The following is a 21755-nucleotide window of genomic DNA, read 5'->3' on the forward strand; positions in this document are numbered from 1 at the left end:
ATTTTAGGACTGAAAATATTATACTAAGTTAAAAAAATGAATCAAAATTGACAAGTAACGAAATTTTTTTAAAGATAAGCTTCCATTACTCAATACATTGTTATTTCTAGGTTAATATATGTATTCATGTAGTTTATGCATTGTTAATATATAAATATTTCTTTGTAGCACTATTGTCATCAAAATCTAATATCTTCAACCCCTAGACACATCTTAGGTCTTTTCATACCTTTCAATTGCGATAACCTACAATTTTTATTTGGTTGTTTGAAAACTATGAAGTTCTTAGAGTAGTAGAACATTCTCGTCAGTGCTGCCACGTCGAATCGTGAAAATAAATAATCAAAACTTATTTTTTTGTTGTTGGTGTAATTGGATGGAGCTTCCAGAATTTCTTCTCTATGCTCCAGGATCTTTTTTCTGTTTTATCATCAACCTAGAAAAACCAAAAAAAAAAAAAAAAATTAAAAAATCTTCACAGTCATGCTTTGTCATACTGATTAATCTACTACACACAAACTAACAATTAGTCTAATACCCTGTCAAAAATCATAAAATATCAAGTAACTCAATTATAAATACAATAATTAAAATAGTCAAAAATTTAGAAAGTGCACAAATCCTTAGAAATTATAACTGACAAAATCATTGCACTTCCTACATAAAGAGGGATGTCCTATCGTCCTTAGGAAATCCCTCATTGTAGTGGCGTCATAAATTACCAAAAAATAATTTAAAAAACAACAATCAGTACACTTTCATCATATATATAACAAAAAATAAAATTACCAATTTTCAAATATAATTTAATTCAACAGATTGACAACTTGCTTTCATTAACAAACATATATAAAAACAAGTGGTAAATCCAATACCAACAAAGAAATAAGAATAAAACTTAAATATATACCCCCAGCAAATAAAAAGTAAACTAGATTATATATATTTTGACTATTCAACCATAAAAAAATAAAATAATACAAAATCCATTAAATCATTCATACTTACACAATTTTATATTTACAATATTGATTTACAATTATTTAACAGGGGAGGAAGAACCGGACAATTTTTACAATACAATTCATGCATTGCCATACACCCACATATACTACACTTTTCATTACTTTACAAAACATCAATTAGGCCAGTATCCTTTACATATTGTCCTAAATACTTAACTGTCTCCCTTTGTTTATTCTTTGCAACCTTTCCTAACAGTTCTTTTATTCTGAACTGAATACCACTCTTTATTACTTGTTCTTTTAGTCGTGACCTAGCAGTCTCATACTTTTTGCATTCCATAATTATATGCTGTAAATTTTCCTCCACTCCACAGACATTGCAGTCAGATGAGTCTGTCATATTCCATCTTTTTCGTCTTTGTATGCCCAGTCCTCATTCTGAATATTATGTCTGCAACTCTTTTTTCTGGATGCTTCATTTCATGATTAATGTATCTGTATTCAGTGATTTCTAGGTACATGTTCAGTGATCTTTTCCTGAATTCTTCCAGTTCAACTTCTTTTAGCTTCTCAGCTATCTTTATTGTGGTTTGGATATGAGGTAAAGGTGGATTTTCCATTGTTTCTTTCTTAGTAGCATCCTTAGCCATTTGGTCTGCTCTTTCATTTCCTGATACACCTACATGGGCTGGGATCCATATCAATGAGACACAGCTTCCTGTCTCCTCAATCATTCTTATATTTTGGACAATATCCCTTGCCATTGTTGGGGCTTGCTCGTGGGCTACTTTGAGGTACTTTAGGCAAGATAAGGAGTCTGTACATACCAGGTATTTTCCTTCTTTTCCCTCTCTGACTATTTCTTTTTTTGCTGTATCAATAGCAAATAGCTCGGCCATATAAATACTTGTGTGGTCCGACAGCCTATACTGGGTTCCTAGTTTTTTATAATCATCCCATATGCCACAGCCAGTGCGACTTCCTATTTTGGACCCATCTGTAAAAAATTTCCTGTAGTCTCTGTAGTTTTCCAGTTCACTCAGTGCAAATTGCAGCAGGGACTGCTCAGGCATTCCTGATTTTTGTCCTATTTCTTCATGGATTTTCCACGAGATATTTCTTTCTAGTCCTTCAATTTTGTTTGTCTTGTCAGTTGGAATTGTGAGAGGTGAGATGTTTGTTGGAAAGTCCTTCAGAAGTTTGACTAGAGATGGTGTGTTGTGAATTTCAAATCTGTAATCCATGAGGTATGGGTCCATTATGATCTCATTTTTGATGATGTCCTCTTGTTCAGTTCCCCTCTTCTTTAATAAATATTTTGCCAGAAGTATTTTTCTTCTTGTGGGTAGTGAAGTCGTTGATGTTTCAATATGTAAACCTGGGATTGGTGTTGATTTTCATGCATTTGTTGTCCTTCTTAGTGTCTCATTCCATTTTGGATTCAATTTTGTAAGGATTGTTTTCTTAGCAGATGCATATACCAGAGATGCATAATCAATTTTTCCAAGGATTATTGCTTTAGAAAACTGCATTAGAACATCCCTTGGGACTTCATACTTTTTGTTACATATTGCATTAATAAGCATTTGTCTTCTGTCTACAGCTGTTATGAGTTCTTCTATATGTTTTTCACAGGTCAGCTGACTATCAAGGAGAACTCCAAGGTAGCGGACACTATCTGTGCATCTAATTTTTAATCCATTCAGGAATATATCTGGGTCTGGTGCTTGTCTTTTTTCACTGGTGAACATCATCATTGTTGTTTTCTCTTCTGAAAGGATAATTTCTTTCTCAGCTGCCCACTGTTCTATGAAATTTGCTGCTTTTTGTGCATATGTCTGAATTTCTTCTCTTTGTTGGCCTTCAACTGTAACAGCTAAGTCATCTGCATATAGGTATATTTTGGCTCTTTGGAGGTTATCTGCATTGAGATCACTTATGTATAGTGCAAATAACAAGGCACTGAGGACTCCTCCTTGGGGGACCCCACTTTCCATATTCCTTATAGTTGACAATGTCCTTTTTATCCTTACTGAAAAAGTTCTACTGGTTATCCATTCCTGAAGCCACATACTGTACCTTCTATCTACTTTTAGTTCTTGAATTTTTTTCCTTAAGTTTTTCAATATTTACTTTATCAAATGCTGCTTTAGCATCAAAAAAAATTCCACAAGTGTGTCTTTTCTTCAAGAAGCCTTTTTTTTACATGATGCTCAAGCCTTATTAGGGTGTCAGTGGTACTCCGGCCTTCATAGAATCCACACAACCTTTATAATCTTTGCTTTTATTGCCCTTTCAAGTAATTTAGCAAGGCATGATAGTAGAGAGATTGGCCTGTAAGAAGCAGGGTCTTTAGGATCTTTTCCAGGTTTTAGGATTGGATGGATAATAGCATGTTTCCATATTTGTGGCACAACTCCTTCATTTAAAGATTTGTTAAATAGTTCTAAGATTATTTGCATGGTCTCAATGGGAAGAGCTTTTAACATATTATTGTGGACTCTGTCATTTCCTGTTGCACCTGACTTTAGCTCAGATACTGCTCTTTGGATATCCCTTAATTTAAGCAAAGGTTCTTTTACTTTGTTATTCCAGTGCTTGTAATTGTCTGGAGTAGTTTTATTGAGGTTATTGGTTCCTTGTCTTCTGCTTCTTTTAGATGTATTTTCAAATTGATCAGCTAAGATCTCTACTTTTTCTGCATCTTCAAAGGCTTGTTGTCTACCCATTTGGAGAAGCTTTGGTTCACACACATATGTTTCTCTTTTTATGTATTTCTTAAAATTCCTCCACAAGCATCTTGCAGGAATGTTTCCTCTGAATTTTTCATGAATTACCCAAGTCCAAGCTTTATATCTCTCCTCTTTGACAGTTAGTCTGAGCTGGGCTGTCACTTTATTTATCTCAGCTTTTAGTCTGCTCACAGAAATGTTTCTATTTCCCGGCTTCCAAATTTTTTTCAGTTGAATTTTTAGGTCTCGTCTCTTTTTTTTATTGCTTCACATTTGGCTGTCCATCCTGGGGTAGAATTATAAGTCTTCTTTTTCAATCCTTGGCTACCTTTTATAGCTAGGTGTTTTTTCCCAGCTTCTATCATCTTTTCTGTGACTTCTTTAATAGCGTCCTCAGTAGGTAGTGTTTTCAGGTTGGGTAAATTAAGTTTTGATATTTCTTCTTTCCATTTAGCAATTCTCTTGTCAGAAAATGACCATTTTTCTCCTGTTTCACAGGCAGAAGGCTGTGGTCCAAACTCCATGTCAGTGAAAATGATGAAATGGTCAGAGTCAAAATCATCTTTTGAATAGACAGTCAGGTCAGCAGCTAGCTCAGAAGATACAATAGTCAAGTCTAGCGTTGTTGTTTTCCCAGTTGTCTTATTTAGTCTAGTTGCAAGGTTTTTAGGTGTAGCAAGAGCTATCCGTTCATCTGGATCAATCAGTATCTCTATTAATTCTTTAGCTTTACCATCTTCAGTGTGACTGTTATTCCATAGAGTGTGATGAAGATTAAAATCTCCTATTATTATCTTTGAGTGTTCTGTTTCATTGAGTATCTTTCTAAATTGAGATTTGCTGAAATTTCCTGTTCTATTATTATAATAATTAACTATGTTAATTGCCTTGTCTTTAGTATTTGTTACCTTAACCACTCCAAATTCAGGAGATCCATCTGCAACTAATTTTTTTCCTCTGCAGTATATCTGTCACTCACCAGTGTTAAAAGACCACCTCCTTTTCCTGATTTTCTGTCCCATCTAAATGACTGGTATCCTTGGTAATGAGCTTTATCAGCAGCTGTGTGGAATGTTTCCTGAACACACACTACATCAGGTTTTTCTCTTACAAGGACATTTTTTAATTCTATTCTTTTTGATTGTGAGAGACAGTTGGCATTAATCTGCATAATCCTCATGATCTTCTTGATTTTGTTTTTGGAAGCATGGTGGGTGGGGACTCTGAACTTGTCTTTCTTTTTGAGTTGAAGTCTTGATTTTCCATGGCTGCATCTGAGTCATGTTCTTCACTATTCTCTTCAGTTTCAGATTCTTCTTTTATTTCTTGCATCTTCTTTTTTATTTCTTTCAACTTCTTTTTGTTTGCTGTGGTTGTTGGAATGATCATAATTAAGCTTGTAACAATATTACTTAGTTTGGCAATCAATTCATTTTGTTTCTCTACCATTTTTGAAAGAGTTGCTAGTGCTTGTTTATTTATACCATTTTCTTGTGTGTCAGAGGGGAATGAATTTTTAGACACTAACTGTGGGAAGATACTTTCATCTTGAAAATTTGGTGGTAGTTGCAGTTGTGTACTAGCAATTTTTTTCTTGCTTCATGCACTGGCAGGTCTTCAAGGATTGCTTTTTTAAGTATAAGAGCCCTTTCTTGTCTTATTAGGCATTCTTTTGAGTTTGCTGTATGGTTCTTACCACAGTTTATGCATTTTGTTGTGCCCATGTCTCCACTGCTGGGGCAGTCCTTGTTGCTATGAGGTCCTGCACAAATCATGCATCTCTCTTTTCCTCTACATTCTAGAGCACGGTGTCCAAACCTCTGACATTTAAAGCATTGTACTGGTTGTGGCAGATACTGAGATACACGTTTTCTGATACCCCAGACTCCAATACTTGTGGGAAATTCTTGATCAGCTTTATAAGTAACGATCACACCAAAAGTGTTTCTCTCATCACTTGGTTTGCCCATTAGGCGTATCTCTGATACAGATTCATTTTCAAGTAGTTCTTGCTTTGTTTCTTCATAGCTTGCAACTTCTTTATCCATAAACATCACTCATATTCTTTTTGCGATTTTGTTTCTAAACATTGTATCTTTGTCACCCTTTTCAAATACAATCAAATTTTCATTGAACTTTATTTCTTTCATCTCAAGAATCTTTTGTGCATACATTTCATTTTTTACATGTATCACTATGGAGCCTCCTGGCCCTGATCTGTTCATAACCTCACCATAGCCCTCTTTTATACCACTTGCCTTTAGCAGAATACTGAGCTTCTTTGCCACATATCCTTTTGCTGCTTCAGGGACCTTTCCAGTTTGCTTTGGGCTATTTGACCCACTTCCACCTTTAGTCAGATGCCCTAATATATACAGTTCGTTTTGATTTCCATCCGTTACTCCCTTTTGACCTCTGGCCATGTCAGATTTTGGGCTGGGGTTATCCCCCATTCCTTGATATGTTGTCCTACCTAGTCCTAGCCTACTACCTTAATTTTTACTAACAACAAATTACACACAGCTAATCTACGAGATAATATAATCAAAACGACGCCAAACCTTAACCAAATTACTGATTATTATGTTAGTAATTTTCTAAAATTCCTTCCTCTAATTTCCAAAAACAAATTCAAACATCCGTCCGTTTTCTTCCTGAAAACTTATTAGTTAAATTTGTTAGCGCTTTTCGTCCGCACAAGTTTAAACACTAACAACCTGAAAGACAATTATACCTTCGAAAGTAAGCTGCATCTGATTAAGCTGTTTGCATTATTTTGTTGATTCTTCAACCACGTTTCTTTTTTTAAATGTGGAGCCAGCCGCTAGCAATATCTCCATAACTGGATTATGGAGGTCTTTTTATTCAAAAGAAAGCTGCATCTTCTTAAGCTATTTTGTGTAATAGGAGGTTTATTTTGCTGATTCTTCAACCACTTTTCTCTTTTTAAATGTGGAGCCAGTTGCTAGCAATATCTCCATAATTGAATTATGGAGGTCTTTTTCATTCAAAAGAAAGCTTTATCTTCTTAAGCTATTTGTTGTAATAAGAGGTTTATTTTGCAGATTCTTCAACCACGTTTCTCTTTTTATGGCACTTGGTATTAACCAAGTGACATATAGCAATCGCAGATTCTGTCGGTCTGTCTGTCGGTCCCGGTTTTGCTACTTTAGGCACTTCCAGGTAAGCTAGGACGATGAAATTTGGCAAGCGTATCAGGGACCAGACCAGATTAAATTAGAAATAGTCGTTTTCCCGATTTGACCATCTGGGGGGGAGTGGGGGCCGGGTAATTCGGAAAAAAATAGAAAAAATGAAGTATTTTTAACTTATGAGCGGGTGATGGGATCTTAATGAAATTTGATATTTGGAATGATGTTGTGTCTCAGAGCTCTTATTTTAAATCCCGACCGGATCTGATGACATTGGGGGGAGTTGGAGGGGGGAAACCTAAAATCTTGGAAAACACTTAGAGTGGAGGGATCTGGATGAAACTTGATGGGGAAAATAAGCACAAGTCCCAGACACATGAATGACATAACCGGAACGGATCTGCTCTCTTTGGAATAGTTGGGGGGGGGTAATTCTGACAAATTAGAAAAAATGTGGTATTTTTAACTTACGAACGGGTGATCGGATCTCAATGAAATTTGATGTTTAGAAGGATATCGTGTCTTAGAGCTCTCATTTTAAATCCCGACCGGATCTGGTGACATTGGGGGGGGGGAGTTGGAAGGGGGAAACCTAAAACTTGGAAAACACTTAGAGTGGAGGGATCGGGATGAAACTTGGTGGGAAAAATAAACACAAGTCCTAGATACATGGTTGACATAACCGGAACGCATCCGCTCTCTTTGGGGTAGTTGGGGGTGTGGTTAATTCTGAAAAATTAGAAAAAATGAAGTATTTTTAACTTACGAACGGGTGATCGGATCTCAATGAATTTGATATTTAGAAGGATATCGTGTCTCAAAGCTCTTATTTTAAATCCTGACCGGATCTGGTGACATTGGGGGAAGTTTGGGGTGGGGGAACCTAAAATCATGGAAAACGCTTAGGTTAGAGGGATCGGGATGAAACTTGGTGGGAAAAATAAGCAGAAGTCTTGCATACGTGATTTACATAATTGGAACGGATCCGCTCTATTGGGAGGGGGGGTTAATTCTGAAAAATAAGAAAAAATGACGTATTTTTAACTTACGAAGGAGTGATCGGATCTTCATGAAACTTCATATTTAGAAGGAGCTCGTAACTCAGATCTCTTATTTGAAATCTCAACCGGATCAAGCGTAATTGAGGGGGGGGCATCAGTTGGGGGACCGGAAATATTAGAAAATACTTAAAGTGGTGAGATCAGGATGAAACTGGATGGGAAGAATAGAAACCTGTCTAAGATACGTGACTGACATAACCGGAGTGGATCTGCTCTCTTTGTTGGAATTGGGGGGGGGGGGGTAATTTCGAAAATTGAGGTATTTGTAACTTACGAAAGGGTGACCAGATCTTAATGAAATTTGATATTTAGAAGGATCTTGTGCTTTAAAGTTCTAATTTTAAATTCTGACCAGATCCTGTGACATTGGGGGGAGTTGGAGGGGGAAACCGGAATTCTTGGAAAACGTGAAAATTGGGGTATTTTTTATCTTACGAATAGATGATCGGATCTTAATGAAATTTGATTTTTAGAAGGAATTCATGTCTCAGAGGTCTTATTTCAAATCCTGACCAGATCTTTTGACATTGGGGGGAGTTGGAGGGGGAAATCTTGGAAAAACACTTGGAGTGGAGGAATCGAGATGAAGCTTGGTGGATAGAATAAACAAATGTCCTTGATACGTGATTGACAGAATCGTACTGGATTCGCTCTGTTTGGGGGATTTGGGGGGAGGGGTTCAGTCATTTGGTTAGTTCGGTGCTTCTGGACGTGCTAGGACGATGAAAATTGGTAGGCGTGTCAGGGAGCTGCACAATTTGACTTGATAAAGTCGTCTTCCCAGATTCGACCATCTGGGGGGCTAAAGGAGAGGACAAATTGGGAAAAAATAGGTATTTATTACTTACGAGTGGGTGATCGGATCTTAATGAATTTTGATATTTAGAAGGACATCGTGACTCAGAGCTCGTATTTTAAATCCTGACCGGCATTAAGCCTCTTGTTTTCCTTTTTAAATCAATCTATTGATTCATAGAATTTTGTTAGAGCTCATACCAAATGATCTCTTGGCTCTTAGCTCTTCTCGCCTCGTCACAAGTGCCATATGAGCTCTTAGCTCTTGTTAAATTTGGAGCCAGCTGCTAGCCATATCTCCATGACTGGATTATGGAGATCTTTTTCATTCAAAAGAAAGCTGCATCTTCTTAAGCTATTTTGTGTAATAGGAGGTTCATTTTGTTGATTCTTCAACCACCTTTCTCTTTTTAAATTTGGAGCCAGCTGCTAGCTATATCTTCATAACTGGATTGTGGATGTCTTTTTCATTCAAAAGAAAGCTCCATCTTCTTAAGCTATTTGGTGTAATAGAATTTTATTTCGCTGATTCTTCAACCACTTTTCTCTTTTTAAATTTGGAGCCAGCTGCTAGCAATATCTTTATAACTTGATTATGGAGGTCTTTTTCATTCAAAAGAAAGCTCCATCTTCTTAAGCTATTTGGTGTAATAGAATCTTTATTTTGCTGATTCTTCAACCACGTTTCTCTTTTTAAATTTGGAGCCAGCTGCTAGCAAAACCTGTATAACTGAATATGGAGGTCTTTTTTTAAGTTGAATCCTCAATTTATTTTTTCATACTGTCTTAAGATGTATATGTCTCTGTAAGTCGCAATTAACTGTAATTGGTACGTATATAGCTTTTTGCAAAGGTGTTTTGGAGAAGGATTTCCAAAATGAGAGAACTTCTTTTTTCGACAGCATACTAAATTTAATGATCTTTCTTGAGGTAATAAGCATAATTTGCCACATTGTACACCCTGGAAAGGAACTTAAATTTTCATTTCAACGCTTTTCCAGGTATTGTATAGTATTATCTTTCTTTTAAGAAAGGGATTTTTCAACCAATTTTCTTATAGAAAAGGGAAATCTTCAGAAAATTTGAATTATAAATGGAACGAGCAGTGTAGCCTATGAAATTCTTCCCCCAAAGATAAGTTTAAGCGTTCTTTTATATGTCAGAACTAAGGTCGAGGACCTAATTTGTCTGATCGAGTTAATTTTTTTAATTTTTACCCACTACTTTTTTCCTGTATTTCAAAAGCTTAGTTATTAGCTGAAACCTATGGAGGCTGACATCCACGTCAGTTTTATTAGATAACTGGTAAAGTAATAAAGTAATAGATTCAAAGGAGGTCTCTTGCGGTAAGTTCCGAGATGAATCTATCAGTGTTTGAATTTGAGCCTTTCTCATAGCTCTTCTCGTCAATTTTCCCGAACTTTTAAGATTTGTTCATCTTTATTGAGCTGTTTGTTCATTTAAGATGCTTGCTCCTCTTTATTAGTGGTTAATGCGGATTTTCAATTTCAAATAATATGGCTCTTTCTCAGGAGCAATAGCGTAATCTCTCATATTGTACACTAAAAAGGGGAAATCAAATTTTGTTCATACTTTTTTCTTTGTATTTTATAGTATAGGCCTGCTCTAAAAGAGGATTTTTAACTGCTTTTCTTTGGAAAAACTGAGGACGTTAGAAAAGATCAATAAACCGTCTGAATATTTCATGAGTCAAAGTGAAGAGCATTTAGCCTTTAGCCTTTTTACCTCTATTAAGATCGACCTTGCTTAGTTTACAGATAATTTGATTTGGTTTTGAACCTCAATATAAAATGAATGACACGAATTTTAACTTAAGAAAAAAGAATAAATTGGACTAGTTCTATCACAGACAAGTGGCAATGCTGTTGTTAAACTTGTTATAAAAATTTAGTCAATTTTCTTTTAGGCCGGCTCCTACTTATGAAACAGCTACTACACGTGAGTTTTACCATGGAAGGACGGAAACTGTGAGATCATGCACTGATGAGGCAATCAAATGGGTTAAAGCAATGGATGACGACTCTATAAAAGTAAGTAAGGAGCCAATTCTTTGCCAGTGTGTTTTCCCTCTCGGTCTGATTTAGTTCTATTTCACATCGTATTTTTACTTGTAATGTTTCTTTTTCCAACTAAAGAGATAAAAATGGATAAAAAGGAAAAACCTGAAGTTTTCATGCCAGGTAACTTTTATAATAAGTGTGGAAATCTAAATAAAACAGTGTATCACCTGCCTAAAACAATTCTTCTGCTTACTAATTATGGGTTAGATCAGTTGCTGATTTAATGGGAAGCCAGTAAAGTTAGCCAAATGATAAGTTAGATTCTGAGAAAAGACCCTAATTATTGTCAGGTGAAGACAATCGAATGACGTTGTTATGTCAAGTCTGATTGAAAGGAAATTTCTTAGAACTCTGAAGAATGAAGAATGAAAGGAAATTTCTTAGAGCTCTTAGAATTAAATTTAATATTCTTAGAGAAATCTATTCTGTTTGACCTCTGTGATTGTATTGATGAGTAGGGTTAAGGCCTCATTCAAGTGCTGGTCTATATTAGTCACTAGTTTAGGAAAACAGTCTTCCTTTTCTCCTTCTGTCTTTTTGTTTTTTTGTTCTGTTTGTGCTGTTGCATTGGTGATTTCCTTTTCGTTATATATATATACCATTATATGCCACTCATTACTAATTGAAGGGCCAAGGGCCTATTTCATGCCTAAAAAATACAAATAAAAAACTCACGCCCGAGTGGACCTCCAAGAAGATGCAACATACTTTTCATCAAAGTTGGCCAAAGGGATAAAAGTGATAGAAAGAAAATATCTGAAGTTTTCAGTAAAACTATAATCAATAAATAAAACAGTACATCACCTGTCTAAAACAATTCTTATGCTTACTGATTATAAATTAGATCCGTTCTTGCTTGAATGGGAGCACCTGGTAGTTTGTGCCCACCCTGGTTGACTTTGTGTTTGTCGACCTGGTTAATATGCGCTTTCCACAGTGCATTCGAAGAGAAGGTATTGCGAAGTTTCTTCAGTCAAGCTGCAGAGTCTACAATTCTCGTTTCAGTGTGACTGTTAAGTTTTTTATTTTAAAGTAAGCCCGATTTATTTCAGGCTCTTTGAAAATTGGATCTAGAGCAGGAGGAGGCTTTCTATAAGGATGGCGGCTTCTAATTGCATCTCTAAGTGCGATTGAAGCTAACCTGCAAGTAAGCTAATTTTAAACTTAGTCAATTGCAACCACTGAATGTTAAAATGGCATCTATGCATATCTTGATTTACAAAGGAGTTTCAAGATTTTACAAGATGCTCAAAATCCTTCGAGCATCTTGTTGATGAGTTCGCCCGAGTTTAGTTTCATATTGGGATTTCGAATCACAATGGAAACCTACTTCACCCTTCTCTCTCTCCATTATTGTTTTCTATAAAACTTCTTTATCACTAAAATAATTATATAATTCAATCAGTGATTTCAGAACTTCTTTTAAAATACGAAGACTTTTGCAACCAATTCTTGCCATTTCTTCGATCTAATTTTGAATATTCTGTATTCTTAAGCTCCCTGAGAAAGTGAGGCAACTTCGCATTGCTGTGGATCTGCATGTAACCAATATGGAGAATTGTAAGCAGATGCAGGGCTGTGATAGACATTTGTTTGGTTTGTACATGATAGCCCTCGAGAACCAACTCCCTATTCATCCAATTTTTACTGACTCATCCTGGACAAAGAGGTAGGATAACAATACTATCGTACCGCATGTGAAAGAGACCCTTGTCACGTTCCCCAAATAATAAATTGTCCACATAAATGGACCATTTAAAATATCTCCGCATGAAGGGACAAAGAGGCAAGATATTAATACCGTACATATATTGTACCACATGGGAAAACAATACCCCCCCCCACACAACTCTTTAAATAATAACTGGCCTAGACAACTTTCTAGTGAATTTTGCATCCAAATGTACTTTTTAAGCCTTCTCTCCTGTTTAAAATATTAAGATCCTCCCATCAAGCTACATAACACCGTGCACGATCTAGGATCAGAGAGGTACAGGGGGGAAGGGGGATATAATTTACCTACATTGTGGTTTTGAGGTTGTTTACTTCTCATAGAATGAAGGCTTCTGTAAATTTCATTTGTTCTAGAAAAATATACGTTTATTTCAATTTTAGTTTTTTTTTTAATATTTGATCACAGTTTAAGGGTCTGTTTTTTATTCGTTGTAATGCTTGCTTGCTTAGTAGCACAGAAAAATACAATACAGAAAGAAAACGATCAAAAATAGGGTTTATAAAGGCCAAATGAAAATACTGAAGAAAACACAGAAAGCGAATATTTTGAGAGTGAATAAAATATGATCAAGGAAAAGGCAAAAACCAAAAAGCAAACGTGGAAAGTACAACAAAACCAATGAAAAACAGCGAAAAATTAAATAAGACCCTAAAATTAAAAGAATTGAAATCAAATACCTAACAGCAATAAAGTGAACTATTCGCCAATATCCGCGATTTGCACAAAATCCAAACAAATATGAACTACCATCGACGGATACTAACGAACAACTGAGAAATAAAAGTAAAAAATTCATTCATTAAACAAACAAAGCAGCAATTGAATAAATCTGAGAACTAGGTCACCTGATTTCTGATTTTCACCATTGCATTTCTTGCGGATACCCTTTGAGGCCTAAGGGGTTGATGACGTATTTGATTGTGTGAATGGGGAATTGGATCAACGTTTTATTTTTGGGATTACTTAAGTGTCGGCTTCTCTTTTGAGAAAACCAAAATACGACTCATTTATTCTTAAATCACCTGAATCTCTGTTCAAAGCTAGACCTAAATGTCGGTATCTTATAAATTTCAACAGCTTCTCTGTAATGCTAGACATTACCTTTGTCATGCGAAATTAGGCTAGCTTGGTTAAATAAAACAGTATGATCTGGATTATTAAATATGTGTTTTGAGAGGGCAGAGTCAAAATTTTCTGGTTTTCCCCGTTTGGATCGTTTTCTTTCTTTATGTTATGGCAGGCCAATGTGGCTTAAGAAATTATCTGAAAAATACTATTTAACCTCTCTTTAAATTTGGAGGTAGAAATAGAGAAACCATCCATTTCATTAAAATTAACGCGAGAGAGTTAAACAAGAGGGGGGGGGGATTGTAAAAAAGCAGATTCAGAAAAAATCGAGACTGAGATGTACGAGAGAAATAGGAGGAGATTGAGAACTAAGAGAAAGTGCAAACTTTCTCTTTCAAAGAGAACATTAAGATCAACATTATCACAACATTAAAAATAATTAGGTGAGTAAAAATTCGAAAGACTTGTAGAGAAACATCAAAATAGAATATAGAATAACACTGGCTAGGTGATATAGAACGCACAGGGGCCCAATCTAAAGTGCTAAGTTTAGCCTTGAGTCAATGCAAATAGCAACTTCAATGGGAGCATAACACAGTTTTTGACGTAAGACTTTTGTTTGACATTCGGGTTAGGAATCCTATGAATGGAGGAGGTTAGTTATTACGCACTATTTTGAAGTATTCAATTCGCGCTAAAAACAACATACTGAAAGACAGGGCTCAGATCCCTGGGAAGTGTCATACAAAGCGTTTATTCTATCGTTTTTCACCTTAAAGTTAAAAATTCTAAGTGTGTGGAGTAATTTATTTTTACTTCATTTCTCTTTCTTCATTGTTGTGCTATGGTGGCAGTAACATAAGTTTCTTTAGTTTTCTTGATCAGAGCTTTATAACATGTGCATATTCATTAAATTTTGTATTCAATACCTTTTTTTGGGGGGGGGGGTGGCAAACCAGGAACTTGTCTCCAGGCGTTTTGGCTTCATGTCATGCATGTATTTGTATATATAATGAAACTCCGTCTTCCTTTTAAATATTTTTTTGTTAAGGACTTCAGTCAATTAAGTTAAGAGTTATTGTACTTCGTTCTTTTCGTTCTAAACGTTCTTTAAAGACCAAAACAGAACCCGGGCCTTAAAAACCAACCTACTCTCTGTTGTTATTATCTAAAAAGAATACGGCATGTACAAACTAAACCAACATTAATTTGCGTTAAAACATAAGTCCCATGATTTGTATCTGATATATTTGGTGGCTACAGCGATTTGGTCCTGTGTCTTATCGCCGAAATACGTTACTAATAATTTCAAAATTATATAATTTTATATTAACAATATTTATAATTATTATCAAATGCACGAAAACAAAGTTTTCTTATTCTCAAATTGTCGGAAACGAGTCCTAATTAACCAGATAGTACAACTATGTTTCTTCTCGTCCTTGAAGACGATTATGATATACAATTCTTGATTGTAAATCACCCTACGCAATAGAGATGGAAAAGAATCCTTATGTCCGCAGTCTATAGTGCAAACCAATTATAGCCATTTAGCCTCTCCTTTTGTGTTTAGTCCCTCCCTTTAAAAAGGAACTTGTTTTACAATTGTTGTTTACAAGTCACTCACTGGAATGCACTAAAAATCCCCAGACTGTGAAACTTTGAAGCCTGCAAGCATCTGGACTGTAAAAGTCAACGGGCCAAAAAATTCTTAAAAGGCTTGAGGAACCGTCGGTATAGGTTTTGAGGAGGTATGGGTCTAAGTTTGTTCCCCAATCCCACAGCTCAAATTCCTTGCATGATTCACATTTTCGAGGAAGAAGTGATTCACATTTCTACCAAGAATCTGATTTAGGCGGGGGGGAGCAGGTATTTCTTAGAGGCCATTACGTCACTTTGGCTTTCTAAGCATACAGGCTAATTCTGTTTTAGATTCCATGTCCAAGTAGGTGTAATGAGCCTACCTTTATGCTGAAAATTAATAGGGGAGGGGTGTTGGTGGGGCCTTGGGCTATTTTAGTTCCAGAAATCATAGAGAATGAATATAATTCTGTATTTCCGATTTAAACAAGTTGCTACTTGCCTTCCATTCGGCTAAAAAGTTTTCATTGGGGAGGACTAATTGGACCTTGGACTTGAGTTGTTTTGATCCTAAATAAGGACTTAGCTTAATTTTACATTGAATCAAGACTTAACTTGTGTTGGCACAAAGTCAATATCCTGTGGGTTTTTTTCAATGTTTACTACCCCCATTAAGTTGTCAATCTTGTGAAACCCTTAAAATGGCATACATTGTGGCTGATACCATAGACTTTGATCAGCTTCTAAACCAGCTTGTACATTACTTATCACTTACTAAAAGGTTCGTGTGACTGCTGCCTTTTTCTGCATAATTGAAATTGAAGCAAATGTGCGATATTTTTCCTACCAACAATAAAAAAAAAATCCAACTAAAAAATAAAGCATTCTTTACTCAAAGATCAATCTTTTGCCTCTCAGTTTTTATAAGCCCATTATTATTGCGCCAGAAAACGGTGCCGGATGGTGCGATAAGAACAGAAATTAATATAATAAAAAAAATGAAACATAAAAAAAATGAAAAATAAGCCACAATCACCAATTATAATGAAAAACGGATTGAATGAAGATATTAAACTTAAAACGAATATAGCTTGCACAACTTACAGTTAAGTTATTAAACGAACTCGTAAAACTATGAGAGACAGAGTGCCATTCCATGGCTCCTTACCTTATTTGCAATGTCTTTCTCTTCACATGGTTTATATTGACTTTAATTACCTAATCTTTTTTGGTTTATGTTAGTTTTGATAAAGTTTCACGGTGCAACTTAACAACTTACCATACCACTTACCGATTCCATGTCACTAGCAAAAAAATAAAACTACATACATTTTCATCATTAGGAATTAATTGATTAACCTGTAACGAGGTTCATGGCATCGATAGATGTATTAGTGTTCATAGATACTCATAGACAAATGAGTAGGAATTTATTTCCAGGGGGGTGATTTTGAAAGAAAAACATACCAACACTGGAAAATAACAGAAAATAAGAAAAACAGAAACAGAAAATGGACCAGAAAATGGAACAGAAAAAGAAAATGGAAAATAACAGAAAATAACAGTGTGCGAATGGTTATCTGTATCATTTTAAAGGTAAATCAATTCTCATTCGATTTCAGTTTATATCTTACGTTGTAAACGAATGGGAAGATATTTTCACTTTGAGTTTTTCTCTTGATTTTGATGCACGGTAATCATTTATAATATCTGTTTTGATGAAATGATGAACCATGTGATGAACCCTTTACAGTTTCGGTTCATGAAAGGTCCATATTTTCGCTCTAAAAAGTTCATAAGGTTTTTAGCTTTTAGTCTGATTTCATATTGAAACTAGTTTCTGACTACTTAAAAAGAGCCTTCAAATTAAAAACAAAATGTGACTCGAAGAAACAAAAAGGTTACCAGAACAGCTTCGAAAAGTCTTCTCTAGCATAGACTATAAGATTTTGGCCCAGACAAGTATTATGCGCAACTTTCTAAAATCTAACTTCATATTCATCAATCAGGACTGAGATCCACTCCTTTGGTAAAAAATAACAGAGGCTTACTAATTTACTATTATCGTTACTGTTATAATCTGAATTCGGTGGTGTAAAAAACAAAACTGGACAATTGGGAACAAAGCCGAATCCCGCAACACAATTATACTTTTTTGACGTTTGTATCGATGGTGTAAGAAACAAAGATGGAAACAAGGGAACAAAGCTGAATCCCGCAACACAATTACACTTTTTGAAGTTGGTGTCGATGGTGTGAGAAACAAAGATGGAAACAAGGGAACAAAGCTGAATCCCGCAACACAATTACACTTTTTGAAGTTGGTGTCGATGGTGTGAGAAACAAAGATGGAAACAAGGGAACAAAGCTGAATCCCGCAACACAATTACACTTTTTGAAGTTGGTGTCGATGGTGTGAGAAACAAAGATGGAAACAAGGGAACAAAGCTGAATCCCGCAACACAATTACACTTTTTGAAGTTGGTGTCGATGGTGTGAGAAACAAGGGAACAAAGCTGAATCCCGCAACACAATTACACTTTTTGAAATTGGTGTTGATGGTGTGAGAAACAAGGGAACAAAGCTGAATCCCGCAACACAATTACACTTTTTGAAGTTGGTGTCGATGGTGTGAGAAACAAGGGAACAAAGCTGAATCCCCCAACACAATTACACCTTTTGAAGTTGGTGTCGATGGTGTGAGAAACAAGGGAACAAAGCTGAATCCCGCAACACAATTACACTTTTTGAAGTTGGTGTCGATGGTGTGAGAAACAAAGATGGAAACAAGGGAACAAAGCTGAATCCTGCAACACAATTACACTTTTTTGAAGTTTAGCTACTAGCCCGAAAATAACCATTGACATAAACTAAACCATTTAAGCAATGTAACACATTCTAGGAGGAATGAAAGGTGCTCATTTCAGGTTTTACTAATTTCTGTTTCTTTTTTTGACTACTGAATATTAAAATTTATATTTATAGAAAATTGACCGCTTCTCTTGACGGGCTCGTCAACTATGACCTGTCTTACCTCTAGCTCGTGTTAAAATAAGGACAACGGATGGATAAGTCTTTTCTTGTAATGAATGCAAAGACTGCAAGGACTGTGACTTTTCTGGTAATCAGTGACAAAAATTGTCCTTCACATTAGGAGGTAATGTAAGTAAGTAGTAAGTAATATGGCAATAGACCCTTAAGGTTCAAACCGGCGGTGCTGATCTCTGTTTCATGGCCCTTAAGCCAGGAAGTGCGATGGGGGGCTTGGGGCCAACCATCCTGTGCTTTCACACACCCTTCCTGATTACCATTCCCATATTTCTCCAGGTACCCATTTAGAGCTGGGTCGACTCTGGCTGAGCTTACAGAGTCACGCCACTGACCCCCCCGCAAACCAAATAACTGGTCGCAACTGGGACTGAACTTTTGTCCCTAGGACAAAGGATTCTCACACCACCGCGCCAATCACTTAGCCAGGACGGCTTAGGAGGTAATGTAAACTGAATTAAATAAGAAAGGAAACTAATTTCTTTTTTTTAGTGGAGGAGGAGGCAATTTTATTTTATCATCCAGCTTGGTTGGATATTCCCCTGTCTCCGGTGGAACTACAGCTATGTGTGAAAATGGATATGGTGTTTTCTATAGCATTGAGAATGAGAGGTATTTGAAAAAAAATTTACTTTCCTATTTATAAACAGAATTACTTCCCTTGACTATCGTGTACTTATTTGTCTCGCTAGTTATAAGTTTAGTTCCTATTTTGAGTTTTACTGATTTTATTCCCATTTTTGGCTGTATAGTTGGATTTTTCCTTGATTTTTTGTCTTGTTTGTATTTTCAGGCTAGAAAGTCAAAGAAACTTTTTATTTAAATGGAAAGTCTCGGTTTTCTACCGTAAACATTTAAAAAAAAAATCAAATCAGTTTCATGGTCTTCAAAAAAGTGAAATGAAGGCTTAACCCTTACGTAAAATATATCTTAATTTATAAATTAGGCTATAATACAGTATTCTTTCATAATATATTATGTTTTAGTTTTAAGATACTTTTCCTTATCTTGTTTAGGGATTAGGAATAATTTCCCTCGTGAGTGATTTTTCTTTTGTATTTGTCTGTGTACTCTATTACACCCGAACCGCAGCAAATAAAGAACTGCTATTCGAATGGCCGTTTATGGCTTTTTAATAATATATGGCTATGCGAAGGTAATTCATCTGCTTTCAATTCTAATCTGTTGCAAATGTAAACTGAACTGTAGAGCTTAAGATTATAAAGAACTGTTTTCATCTAACTTTTCGTCAAAAAAAAAACTCATTTCAATTCAGAGTAACGGTGTTCGAATAAGGATTTTCCCTCGGTTGCTAGATCTGCAATTTCCAATACTAATGCTTCCAATGAAGAATACTTGAACGAAACATGATCTCACAAAGTCACAGGAAGCATTTGCTACAGTCATAAATTCACGAGGAGGCACCAGTTGTAGAGCCCACTAGGGGTCAAGTTTTGCACGTTTTACATAATGAATTTTTTTTTAGAATATTTTTCCTATGGATGTAAAAAGTAACGTTAGAACCTAAAAAACAAAACAAATATAACCCTAAATTGTGAGAAGGGTTGATCTCCCATCAGCTCACCGCTCCTTAAGCTGAGGTTTTATGTATTGTTTGCTCAAAAAGCATGACCATGAAACAACTTCGATTGACACGTAATCCCAAATGTCTTATTTTCCTCTAGTCTCTCAACACCTTATAATTAATGCAGACTGTTTAAAAAAAATCGTTTGCTTGGCGCTAGGCTCATGCCCTTCCCTAGGAAATTCTCCCCTGGGAAAACACCCCCCCCCACATACAGAATTGAGCTGCCACAGATAAAATATGACGTATGAAAATAATGAAGAAAAGGAGGGATTTTAGAATACTCTACCAACATTCTAAAATATAAGCGTAATATGTTCATAGAATTTATAAAATTGATTGTTTGAATTGGATCGAATAGAATTGAAGAAATTCATAGCATGTCTGGTAGAATTTTTTTACATTTCCATTTTATTTCAATTCTTTTTTATGCTTCTGGGGTTTCCATCATGTAAAATAAGGTTTAACATCGGGGCTTTAGGGGGTGATATCAACCCTAAAGTTTTTAACAAAATACATGTTTCATAAATTGATTCGATGTCGTAAGGGTTAAAGGAAGACCGGATAGCAGAAAAGGAACTGAGAGGAAGACTGAATGTCGTCCACTGGCTTTCGACCAAAAAAAGGACACGAAACTTTGATTTTTCAATCGGAGAATCCCCCCCTTTAGGTTTTAAAATAGCCCCTTCCATTTGAAGGGGCAAGGGGAAAAAGTTGTTGGCTCTTTTCCGACTTTTTATGGCTGCATTTTGAAAGGAATCATTTTTATTCTTCTGGTTTGGGATCCCCTTTAGCCAATTTTTAATTTTCCTTCAGCCCAAAGTTTCACATAAGTTGCAGGCCAGTCGTAGGATATGGTGCCTTTTTGGGCCCCCTTTGTTAGAAGAAGGACTATATCCATGAGTAATTTTTGTACATTAGTCCCGTTGACCAAAGGAGTTACGGATGTGAGTCCCAAATTGATCGGAAAAAGTTTTTGTACCTCTTTTCCGGTACCCTACCGGAAAAAAGCTACAAAAACTTTTGGTTATTTAGTAACACTTGATTACCGCCAAGTGTTTGATTCAGGGCAGGACAGTGAACAAGCTATATCTCCTTAGATGCTGTGATCCATACGCTTTAAAGATTCTCCAGAATATGCATTCTCCCGTATATTGGGTCGGCAAAGGCCTAGATGCCCCGCTCTTTGGCTATTTCCTGTAGCCTACCTATTGATAATTACAGGGTGTCGCAATTGATTTATGTCGATAGAAGTTGATATATATTTAAAAGAAAATGTTTCATATTCTGAATTTGCTATTTCACTGCATTTTAATTGAGAAATTAATTTGTGGTGTCAGCGTATCCAGTTTTAATTGATTATTGTTGCTTTTTATTCCAGGATTAATATTTCTGCGTCTTCTTGGAAAAGAAGCAAAGAGACAAATGCCTTTAGATATTGGCAGAACCTCGAAAACGCTCTTTTGGATATGAAGAAACTTTTGACGGATTCAAAAAAATTCGCTTCAAAACTTTAGTTTGTCAACACTGGTTGATATACATTTTCGCTTCTTTTCTTATATGCTGCCCTTTGCTAGTCGTATTTTATTCCTTTTGGGTTTTATTCGCTTTTAATGAATTATTGGAAAAAATAAATGTGCCTTATTATATTCTTGGGAACATTTCTTGCGTTTTAATGTTTTTATGGCTAGAAAAAACCTCTGAACACTTAAGCCTTGTTCTTCCGTCCTCTTAACAAAATATAAGTATTTAATATTAATAAAATATATAGTAGATAATAGATAATAATAAAATAGTAATGTTGTATTGGTGATGATTTTGTTTCTGTGAGCTACCGAATAATAAATGAGCTACATGTATTTGAGCTATCAAATGAATTTTAGTGAATTCACCTAACAATTAGAAATGTGGATCGATAAAATGGATGGATATAGATTGCATTGAAAAATTCA

At 35.6% G+C, this 21755-nt stretch overlaps 1 protein-coding gene across 3 annotated transcripts in view; it reads left to right on the forward strand.

The window, feature by feature from the left end:
- The window catches only part of LOC136027368 (peroxisomal carnitine O-octanoyltransferase-like), a 68454-nt gene extending 47002 nt beyond the window's left edge, over nt 1–21452 (forward strand). Inside the window, exons 9-12 of one of the 3 annotated variants that reach the window (XM_065704553.1) lie at nt 10633–10756; nt 12283–12455; nt 18711–18830; nt 21185–21452. In XM_065704553.1, coding sequence (XP_065560625.1) covers nt 10633–10756; nt 12283–12455; nt 18711–18830; nt 21185–21320 — 553 coding nt within the window. In that variant the 3' untranslated portion in view covers nt 21321–21452. The remainder of the gene's footprint in view (nt 1–10632; nt 10757–12282; nt 12456–18710; nt 18831–21184) is intronic. The other 2 variants (XM_065704560.1, XM_065704568.1) reach the window with 2 other exon arrangements.
- Nucleotides 21453–21755: the final 303 nt, after the last annotated feature.

The sequence above is a fragment of the Artemia franciscana genome, chromosome 1 (genome assembly GCF_032884065.1).
Source record: "Artemia franciscana chromosome 1, ASM3288406v1, whole genome shotgun sequence".
Lineage (NCBI taxonomy): Eukaryota > Metazoa > Arthropoda > Branchiopoda > Anostraca > Artemiidae > Artemia > Artemia franciscana.